A 12037-nucleotide genomic window follows, 5' to 3' on the forward strand; every position below is an offset into this window, starting at 1 on the left:
TATTAATAAATCTCATCACAACACTACCTAAGGCTACTGTAAAGTCTAAGACAGAAGAAAATATGACAGAGACAATATCCCAACTGACACCTCACTTTATGCCATCTTGGATTAAACAAAAAGTGAAAAATCAAACTGGATCTTTCCTTAGGGCTGCCCAAATACCACACAAAACTTTTATGAAACTTGGTCACAGTGTTCCAAAGTTAATTATCTTCTTGGTACAGTTTTATCTTAGTTATCAGAAAGCCTATTAACTATAAGGAGGGAATCCATAACTCTCTTCTACAGCATAAAAAAGATGACTTACGAGCAATGAACAAGTGTAGGAGCTGCTGTGGACAAACTGACATCAATGTGTGACTGTACTCTTGTGATGATCTCTATGATGCCATGAGTCACTAAAGGAACCTCTCCTAATAAGCCTGACCATCCAATATAGTGAAAATGAGTTACAGTCAATGCATCTCCATTCTGCAAATAAAAAGAGCTAGATTAAGAACAATATTCAAGGAAATACAGGGATTGAATATGCCATGCCAAAGCTATGGTATACAGATGTTTGGCAGTTACAAGGTAAATAAGCCAGGTCACAGTCAATCAATTATTTGGGTTGGGCAATATGAAGGGAGCTTGTGATGGATTTATAAATTGGTTCAAAGTCAGACAGGGAGTAAGACAAGGCTGTGTTCCATCTCCAACATTGTATAATACATATTCACAATTCTTAATGAGAGAAGTTATAAGTGACAACGAAGGAATAAAAGTAAATGAGTAATATCAAATACTGCATACGCTATGCAGATGATACCGCTCTTATCACGGATAGTGAAGAGGCCTTACAAAAACTCATTAACATTAGTGAAAAGGGGTGAAAAATATGGTTTAAGAGTTGCTGTAAAGACAAATGTAATGGTTGTTTCCAAATTGGAAATACAATACTACTATAGATCCTAAAATAAAAATTATGGTTGGCAACAAGGAACTTAAACAAGTGGAAATTTTTGGTATTTGGGAAGTAATATTAGCTGTGATAGTAGATGTACAGAAAAAAATCAAAACAAGATTAGGTCAAGCAAACACAGCATTTACGGTAATAATGTAAAAGACCTAATGAAAAGGGACATTAACTTCAATTTGAGAAAATGGCTGCTGAAAGGCTTTATATGGTAAGGACTGCTGTATGGGTCAGAGGTGTGGACACTTTCAGCGTACACCAGAAAAAGGTTGGAGGCCTCTGAAATGTGGTGTAACAGGCAAATGCTAAGAATAAGCTACTTTGACAGGAAAACAAATGAAGAGGTACTAAAATTAGCAAAAACTTCAAGAGAAATACTTGAAATGTACAGAAAAAGAAAAATGAGATACTTTGGTAATATACCTTAGGATGAGGGGATAATAATAGAAATATTAAGAGGTTTGTAAAGTTGAGGGTAGGAGGGTCAGGGGAAAACAGGGACTAGGATGGATGAAAGAAATTAGAAACTGGGTCCCCAGAGAGATACAAAACCTTGGAGGATTGCAAAAAAAAAGCCCGAGAATGTTTAGAGTGGATGACTGACATAAGTGAAACTGATATGAAGACAGGTAGGTTTACATATTATTTTTTTTTCCCAGTCACAACAACAGGCCTTATTTTGATTATGTTTTACCCCATTTCCTCTGTATTTGTGGATTACACTGTATAAGTACTATACTACAACAAAACTACTGAATGTAAAATTACTACCTGAAATACTGGAAATTGTGAAAATGCAAGACAAAACAGCACAGGAAAGACATTTTTGTAATTCTCCAGCATGGATCCTGGCTAGTGATGATGCCTCAGTGGTAAATTCCTGAGGCATTACTACAGTATTATGGCACTTCCTACAACATGATAATTTGCCAGTTCATGTAAAAATATCACACATTTATATAAATTTATAAGGCAAATAAGTGAAAACAATAAAACACTTATCTAAAAAAACAAGTCTCACCAGGTTTTGTGTTCAAGGTGTCTGTTATGTTTTGTCAACCCTATGTAACTTAGTATTTACCACTAATACAGATAAGTTTTTGATGGACAGTACATGAGGTGCTTGTGGTTAAAGCTGGCATATCTCCATAACCCACAACACAATTAAAATGAAACTGGTGTCAAAAGATACAAAATCTAGTCTAGCATAAAAATCTTGAGTCGCCTGGGTATAAAATTATTTGGGAATATTCGTCACTGTCCACGAAGCACCTCACATGTGTTTACTGTACTATATAACATTACATTTACCTTTAATAATGTTATATGCCTCATACATCCAATGGATCTGTTTGTGCATTGTCAACCTCAAGATAAAGATTGATTTTGTGCCAGGTTTTGCATGACATATACCAGAGCACTTGAGTGGTTATAAGGCAAAATGCATCCATGACAATGTTTTCAAGTTCATCACTGGTGTTCTATCATCTCTGGGTCATATGTTCCTTCATCAAACTTCATAGACATGATGTGGGTAAATCTAATTAAATTTTATTATCAATTCTGACAATCTGTTTCCTGTTTTGATTTTAAATCAGACAAACTTATTCTTAATCACTATGTAACCTTAAAGAGTATGGTACAGTATATCTTTACATGAAAAAATTAAAAGAGACATTAAAACTTCTTTCCCTATGACTTACCTTGGTGTTAGTCAGAAGGAAAGACCTGCAGGAATACTTGGGGTAGCTCTCACTTGACACCAACTTGACAGAGATGTGCTCGTATGTCTCCTCATCATCAGGCCAATATTTGTTACAGCACTGCTCGCCACTCCCAAGCTAGAGGGGCAAACATAATTTACTAATTACTGTCAACAATTATACAGAATATTGTGTATAGCTGTACCACACCATACTACTTCTAAACAATTACCAGTAAAAGCAAGATACTGATATTATTATGTTGATTCCCAGTGTGACAGGACAAATAATTACTGTGACAACAATTATATTTGTACAAGTGTCACTTTTTATCCTTAATACTTGAAATATGACCAAGAAAGGAATTAAGCAAATGCATTTTATCAAACTAAGTTTGTTAAACAATTTGTAACTGAGCTATCTGGCATAACATAGTTATTTCCTTGATATTTTGGTAAAAGTATAAATATCACTCTGGAAATCTTAATTTTTAGAGAAACGTCTACTCTAATGAATTGTTAGAGAAATAAATCAAACATGCAACAATAATAGGGTTATTTCTGCAGTAATTACAAAGTAAAAATCAAACACTGTAAATATCCCTTTTCAGTTGTCCTTTAGTGGATGGAGAAGGGAGGTGGCAACATTCAGGAATAATGTTAGGACCTGGGTGTTAGTGGTGACAGCCCAAGAGAATAAAAATTTGGTTAGTGATAACAAATAAGGTCCAGCTCTCAATTTATTTTTGCTATTTTTGCCTTAGCCTATACTATATACAAAATAAATAACATATGCAAACAGAGTTACTTTGGTGATAGTATATAAGCAAAGTATGCTGCAATGTGTGACGCTGATTTGAAACCAAAGACTGTTAGGTTAAGTTTGGGTAAATTAGGTCTGGCAACTTTAAAGTTATGTAAAAAAAATCACTTCTGTACTTGGTATAAAAGTTTTTCACATCATCTCTCTAGCAAAAATATACAAAGAGCTAGACCCAGATCTGTTGCAACATTAAAAAAAAAGACCAGCTGGTATGTGATTTACTGGGAGTAGGTAACTGAAGCTGACACTTGAGAAGGTGGATTGTGAATGTCACTGGAATGAAGAAGATAATGGAGTGATTCATGACACAAGCAAAGGAAAACTGCTTTCAGATTTAATCATTAAGCCAGACAGGCTGGACAGGTTAAATGACCAAAGTCTGAATGGGATGATGACCGTCTCCTCAGAGGACAAATTAAAGGAGTCGACCCAGTTCAAAGAATGATCCACTTCCTGATTAATCATGGTCTGTTCAATGATTCTATTGTTCCTGAAGGCAATTGTTTTAATGTAAGAAGGGGATTTGGGGACATTAAAACCAAAAGTAACCAAAGCTCGGTCAGAGACTGCTGTATCGATCAAGTCAATTGCAACATATAATACACAATCACAGTCAGCAGGAGACAAAACTAGTCTAGAGTGTGTCCAGAAAGATGTGTTGGACACGACACATGACTGAAAAAATTGTTTAGATCGAGAATTTCCAAGAACTCAGAGGAAAAAGGCATCAGAGATGGGCTGTCAACCCAATAATTAGTCACCCCCCACCAAAATTTTGTTTTATAAATAAGTGAACAATTAAAGGAAAATTCCATTAAACATAAAAGAACCACTAAACATCTCCACAGCCATCTTTGTTTACATACTCTTAGCCAATTAGCGTTCATCAAATCAACGTGTACAGCTCACCAAAACTTATGTTCATTCTGCCTTTATACTCTATCCTTTTTTCAATCTCTTGCATGTGTTAAGTAAAATTTTAGGCCCATCATATGTGAAAAATGGCCTGCAAGTGAGTTTTGGTAAAGCAACCAAGGTGACCAAGAAAGTCAATAGTATGGATGTGAAAATGGAAGTGATACGAAAGGGTTGAGGCAGGCGAGTATCAGGCAGATATGGGTCAGTCACTTGGCTTAGCTTCCTCTACCTTTAAAACAATAATCGAACAAATTAATTAGCAATTATTGATTGAATTTAGAGTAGTTTCATGTTATTTACTCTTTCAGTTAACATCGTCTTTGTTTTATTTATAAAAAGCCATAACAACATCTGCAGAGCCATTACCATTACACATTGAAGCCATCTTGTGGTGTTTCTAAGGTAAGAATTGACAGTGTGAGGAATGCATTCCTATGGGTACCATACTGTAATGACCTTTTAACAGAATAATCAATTACTGGACACTCTTCAGGAACATGTCCATTATAAGAAGTCTGTCTGTACATACAAGTGGATGGACTGATGGTCAGGCGCAAACTAACATGTCCCTCTATATAATAATGAGGGCATGAAACAAGAAGCACAAATAACTAAAAAGATATAGTGTAATGATTAATAGCTCTGGCACTGTTAAGAATACAATACTATGGACCACAGCCAACCTGCTTAAACTGATTACTGTCTAGTGGCAGATTGTATGACCCATGCAAATGTAAGCAAATGTGACATGTGTGATTTAAAAAAAAATTAATTATAAAATACACAAATGACCTGTGAAGACCAAGTGTCATGGTTGGTAGAGAAGAAGTGCACTGCTGGGAGTAAGATTAGGAATGCAAATTGTGGTTGGAAAAATAAGTGTTGTAATGGCATAGTGACCTAATCACGAGAGTAAATATAATACTTAAAATAACAATATGAAATACAATACAGTATGCCCCCCCCACCCCCTCCCCCAAGTTCACGGAATTTTACTTCGCGTTTCTCAGTTATTCGCGGATGACACCCTGGATGTACCCAAGGTTGTCTGTAGGTAGTTTTAAAGTTGCCAGCATTTTTGTGGCTGGGACAGGGAGCCATTCATTCTAGAGACAAGAATTTATTTTACCTGTATCAATAATATGTATGTATGTATGTATGTGTGTGTGTGTGTGTGTGTACTACACACACACACATATATATACAATACTACAGGTAAAAGAAATAATTGGCCTGAGGGCAAACACATAAAGGGAATATACATTTCTTTGTACACAAGTAAAAATGTACCGTACCCCCCACACCCCGGTCCGCTAATGTTATTCACGGATTTGGCGATTCGCGGCCATTTTGAGAACCTAACCCCAAAGAAATTTTGGGGGCCCCCTGTAATATACAGTAATATCTCCGTTAGCCGGAATCTCTCTTAATCGGAACTCTACGAGTCGGAATAAAAATTTTCCCAGTACAGGTACCCAGAAAATTCAAAGGGTGTGGCAATTTCTGGAACTTCCAAGAACATTAATCTGCTACCCAGAAAAATCGGGAAAATTCCGGGGATGAGGGATTTTTCCGGCATTGAGAGATGATGTGATGCGCAATTTCTAGAACTTCCGAGAAAAATTTTCTGTTACCCAGAAAATTCCGGGGATAAGGGATTTTTTCCGGCTTTGAGAGTCATCTCGTTACCGGGAAATCTCTCATTCCCGTAAGTGCTCTGCACCAATTGTTCTAGCTAATGGAGATATCACTGTACAGTATTTAATTTTTACAGTTACATTTTAACTCCAAGTATTAGATCTCAAATTTTAATCTACTCTGTTGTGGTAAAGCAACAACACATGCATCTGAATCAGTCTGTCTCACTACCATACATTTGATAGAATAAACTTAATTGTGATAATTATCTTTACTTGCATCTGATGAAAGAAATTCTGGATTCTTGACACAAATCATACAATGAGAAAATTCACAGTTTTTTATAATAATAATAATAATAATAATAATAATAATAATAATAATAATAATAATAATAATAATAATAATAATAATAATAATAATAATAATAATAATTAACGGTTTATTGAAAGAACTTGGCAACCAGAAGGCTGAAAATATACAGTTACATATTTAGGGAATGGGTTTCGAATTACAAATAATATACAAGTAACATAAGTGATATAAATAAGATATATAATAACTAGATGGGGAAAAGCTCAAACTACAGTGCATTTCAACATAGTGACAGTGCAAGGAGTAGTGTTTACTGGGAGTGAATACACTGGTCTATTACAAGTTATTGATAATTTTTACAATGGTTGGGACTGGGCTGTTCTTATAGCGATCAGTTCGTGCACGTATGGGCTGGATGCGGTTGTGGTGTCGAACAGCATTTCTCGGGCTAGGACTTCTTGTGTTTTGATATTTTATACGATTGCTTACTTAGGAATATTTCGGTTTGCTGATTTAAAATCTTCATTTTAACACCCTTTCTTGTTTAACAATCGTCAATTTTTAGTTTAGCGATCTTTGACTCACTGGAAAATATTCGGAAGGGAAGTCGGAAAAACTGGGGATTCTGTGCTCAGAGTGCGCATCATTACAATACAGTACTGTAGCTTAGAAATAAAGAAGATATTGTACTGTATACAATATACAGTACAGTAAAGTATTTTATAGTTTTATAGTATACAGCAGACATAGGCAGCCTTTCCTCAGTCATGGACCGCATTACAATTTAAGTATTTTTCTTCTGGCCAACCCACCCAAATTTATATCCTACCTAACCCAAAAGTAATGTTAATATTGTATTAGCACGGACAGTAGAACAATTTAGTGTTGCATCTACCTTACGATACTTTCAGTTTACAATCAGCCTTGTTCCCATTTATGAAACAAATCCACCATAATATTTTTTAAAGTAATATGTTAACGTTTCTTGGCATTTAACAGAAGATGAGTGAAGCAGTCTGTGAATACGTAGATTTTTCCTACAGTTACAGCATTTGTCTTACTTATGCGACACACCAACCAGAATAATGCCAATGTTAATCTTGGTATATGAAGAACTACAATGAAACAACCTATAGGGCTAAGCACATCTATCTCTCTCTCTCTCTCTTTTATATTTATATATTGGCAGTTTCAAACCAAAATTAGATTTTGTTGAAAATCTCTGTATAGGTACTCCTGGGCATGCTGATTCCAAATCTATGGTCCACAATTTGATTGCAGGGTAATTAGTGGTCATAATGATGGTTGGAAAAATGTAATTACATTATTTCAATGCTGATTACCGTAATTTTCGGCTTGAAAGACGCTGCATCGTGGAAGACGCACCCTGATTTTGGAAATGAAATTCTAAAAAAAAAAATTATGGGTTTTAGCCCACCTGGGCACAGGTCACTGACCCACATTGGGGCCTAGGGGGCAAAAATGTAATAATAATAATAATAATAATAATAATAATAATAATAATAATAATAATAATAATAATAATAATAATTAAAAATAATTAATAATAATAATAATAATAATAATAATAATGATAATAATAATAATAATAATAATAATAATAATAATAATAATAATAATAATAATAATAATGAAGAAATACAAAAATGAAAACAAAATATCAAGAGTGAGAAACAATATAACTGTATGTATGTTGTATTGTCAAAGAGAAACCATTGAGACCCTGCAGAAAGTCAGATCATCAACCTGGGACTTGGTCACATAGCAGCAGGGTCTACCATTAGACAATACATTATGCTTCCAATATCTTCCCAGACGGTAGTACCTCCTTGTTTGGTACATTAGCTGCCTAATACCTACACCAGTGTAACCATTGCTTGATATACAGCCCTTTTGGCACAAGTACACACACCTCTTTGAATATCATCACTTAGAACTGCTTATCAGTCGTCATTTTCATCAATTTAAAAAAAAATCTGTATAAGAAGGTGAAATCTTTAATACAGCACTCATTTTATACACCGGTCACCTCCACATCTTAGGGGCTGTAGTGTTTACATTCTTTCTCTTGTTTTTGTCAGGATGACAACGACGGGAAATATTTTCCAACAGTAGAAGGTAAGCAAATGTAAACATGTATATCAATGTCTATATAAAACAAAAAATCTTTATTTGAAAACAAAATAAAAGTAAAAAACAACTCGTTTTTTGCAAAACCAGTGACTGATTGGTTCTACATAATTATAAAACTAAAGAAAATAAGTCCACCATTGTAGCTGTATCAAAATTAATGTAGAAAAATTAATATGGTTGTTTTAAGTAATGTTATTTAATGTTAATAAATGGAACAATGGAAGTTGCTAACAATTAAGGGTAAAAAAAATAGAGATCACGTATGTAAGTGAGCACATGGGTAAACATATCATCATTACTCTACATAAGAATATGAAAGCAACACTTATTTACTGTTCATATATGTTTTAATTAATGTTTTTGAATGAAAATCACCAGTGGTAATAAAGTTGAAAACATAAGGACAGCCAATTTTTGTTGTGTGTGTGTTTTTACTTGGATAGCAGTTGTATTTAAATTTGGAAGATTTTAATTTTGTGGGGTTTTACAGTCTAAATGGGTATCAAATATGAGGCCTACTGTAAATAGGTGTCAAAATATGAGAGCCTACATATAAAGAAACAAACATTCCTGCATTTGGAAGACCAATGGTAACCTTTAGCAATTCCTCAATAGATGGTGCTGCCACACCACTGCCATTAGTAAACAAATTACACAGCAGCAAGGGTTTATTTTTTTTTTTTTTGCAATATATCAACAATTTTAGTTAAATCAATAGTTTTATAGTACTGTATAGAGAATACTGTACTTGTAATTGTTAAGTACAGTACTGTAATGAGGTAACAGTCATTGTAAGGGGCTGATTTCAAAAACCTCTGCTACAACTCATCAACTAGTGTCCTGGAAGACGCATGGTAATTTTCGAGGTAGTGTATATTTTTGTCATAAAAAGTGCGTCTTTTAAGCCGAAAAATGCGGTACTCGCCAACTATGGGTTTCTGAAATGCGATTTTGGTGTTTTTGTGTTATTCTTGAAGTACTTAATTATTTACCCGTGTGACCACCACACATAACCCCACTTGGACTTACGCAACCCTAGTTAATTCCAAAGTGACCCACTGTCACATAGCAGGTAATCCATCAAACAGACCGCGCCGAACTTGGCTCGTAAACTCACACAAGTTAAAATGTTTATATTGTTGACTATATACTGTATACTTATTTCACTGTTACATTTTTGTAGTTACTTACTCTTAGATGATGAAACAGCATTGAATTGTGCGTGAAGATATTCTTTTAATAAATATTGCTTTACTCACCATAAAATGGTTGCATCTACCTGAACTGAGGGCCACATTAAATAGAATTTTTCAATCACTACACGGGCCGCACAAACACATGGTCCGTACGGGCTGCCCATGGCTGGTAAACAATATACCATAAAACTATAAAATAAGAAAAATGAAGAGCATGGGTGTGTATGTGTGGGAAGTGAGCTCATGTGTGGAGGCAGTGTGCTGTAACTGTGGCTGGCCACACTCCACACCCCCATGTGACTTCGCAGCATACAGGCAGCAGCCACACACTTCTCTGAGTCAGCTTGGTGACACTGCCCGGATGAATGTGTTGTATGTACAGTATACTGTACCAGCAAATGTGAGAAATAAATAGAAATAATAATAAATAAAATATGAAAAAAAATCTGCGTTGCCATTTGGCAATCATTTCACAGGACACGAGACAGAGAACAGCTCAGGTTTAGGTTTACCCCCCCCCCCCTGCTCTGTGGGCTAACTGCTGAGCATGTAAGATATGTTTATTATTTTTAAGTTTTTGACCTTATGAATTTATTTTTTTTTTGCACATTCTGTATGAATGATTGTGTGTGCATGTAAAAGAGTAAAACAAAATGAAGAAAATTATATATATCTACCCGAAATTACGAGTTAAACAATACTGTAACATAGTTCACAGCTCGGCCTCACACACTCTGAGTGCTACTGGGTGGCAGAGTTGGCTACACAATCACATGCCATTTCCACGGATATTATTTCTCGTTATCCCTCATTTAGTGATCCTTTCACTTAACGATCATTTTTTCAGGAACGCATCCAGATCACTAAATGGTGGATATCTGTACTGGTTATTTAATTATATTGTATTAAACTATTATACATTATTATAATAATATTACAGATGTTGGAATAACATTTTTACAAAAAATTCAAGTTTTACGGGCACTGACTTTGCCATGCTGTTCCCACACTGTGTTTTATAAATTCCAAGCATTGTTTAAGATCATAACCCCAGTCTTTTTAAATCACATTTATGGTGCACAGGTAAATTTTTGTATCACTTTTCACTTTTGATCCAGTCTGCATTGAAAACTCTAATTCAAATTGCTGCTACTGAATAGATGGGGCTCAACATACTTAGGTTTGCTTTCCTCAAGAGCAACCAGAGTAACATCTCATAAGTAATAGTCTATCTCTTCTAGAGCTACAAAAGCTATTTAAACAGGCTCAATTTTATCTTTGAGCTTAAACTACAGGTATCAGTGTGTATCAAACTCTAAATGTAAGATACACTGACTGGTATAAAGAGTTCCAAGCTATATTCACTCCTCCAACACACATCGAGCAGCTATCACTTCTCTCTCACTTCCAATGGATCCAGTGATTATCCAACAGTTCAGTGCCTCATATCTCCAAAAGTCTGATTCTTCTCAATCACCATAAACATCCTTTAAATTTGCTGTAACACTCTCCTACTTTTAAGCTTTTCTTGCACATCATCCACAGTGTTTAATCAAATTTCAAATATTCTCCAATGCCGCTCACACACTCCAATAGTTCAAAACTTCTAGACAGACAAATATGTACAGGACACATATTCTGTTTATCTCAAATACACTAAAATTTTTTGCACAAATAATATGTAGACATTACACATAACAAATCTTTACACAGACCAACTTTGTACACTGTGTATGCAAGTTGAAAATATGAAGAAGTGCATGGGTGTGGAGTATCTTTTGATCCATCTGGCAAAAAAAAATAAAGGAGAGAAGTAAAGATTATAGATAGATAAATAGATGAGAGTATTAAGTGGGTCTGGGTGTTACATACCTGAACCAGTTATTATACCTTATAAAGGATAAATTTAAGCTGTTTCACAGACATGCACAGCAGGAAATGTACAAGTTGAAAATCAGAAAAAGTTACAAAGAAGTTGAAGCAAGTGTAGTAGTAGTGGTTAAAAGAAGCCAGAAAAAAATAGAAATGGAGCAAATTATGATAAATGGGATGCAGCAATATTTGATGAATATGTCCGGTTGGGTGATATCTGAGATGCACAAACCTATAAGCAAAAAAATTGGGAAACTCGCAAAAACATTGTTCTAAGTCAAACTTACAAACTAGTTGCATTCAGTTCTATATTAGTAATCACTAGAAGCACAGGTTATTTAAAAAAAAAAACTCTAAGGTTTATGAATGAAAAACTTAATACATAAGGTGAGTTGACAAGGATCATCCAAACTCAACACATTTTAGCCGACACACACACAATTCAAATTACGTTGTTTGAT

The 12037-nt window shown here is 34.8% G+C and overlaps 1 protein-coding gene across 2 annotated transcripts in view; it reads right to left on the reverse strand.

The window, feature by feature from the left end:
• The window catches only part of LOC121866500 (tyrosine-protein phosphatase 69D-like), a 54499-nt gene that overhangs the window by 1890 nt on the left and 40572 nt on the right, over positions 1–12037 (reverse strand). For both annotated transcript variants that reach the window (XM_042366235.1, XM_042366234.1), the window contains 2 exons: positions 2662–2799; positions 311–474 (listed from right to left, as the gene is read on the reverse strand). In XM_042366235.1, coding sequence (XP_042222169.1) covers positions 311–474; positions 2662–2799 — 302 coding nt within the window. The remainder of the gene's footprint in view (positions 1–310; positions 475–2661; positions 2800–12037) is intronic.

The sequence above is a fragment of the Homarus americanus genome, unplaced genomic scaffold, assembly GCF_018991925.1.
Source record: "Homarus americanus isolate GMGI-L3 unplaced genomic scaffold, GMGI_Hamer_2.0 scaffold16430, whole genome shotgun sequence".
NCBI lineage: Eukaryota > Metazoa > Arthropoda > Malacostraca > Decapoda > Nephropidae > Homarus > Homarus americanus.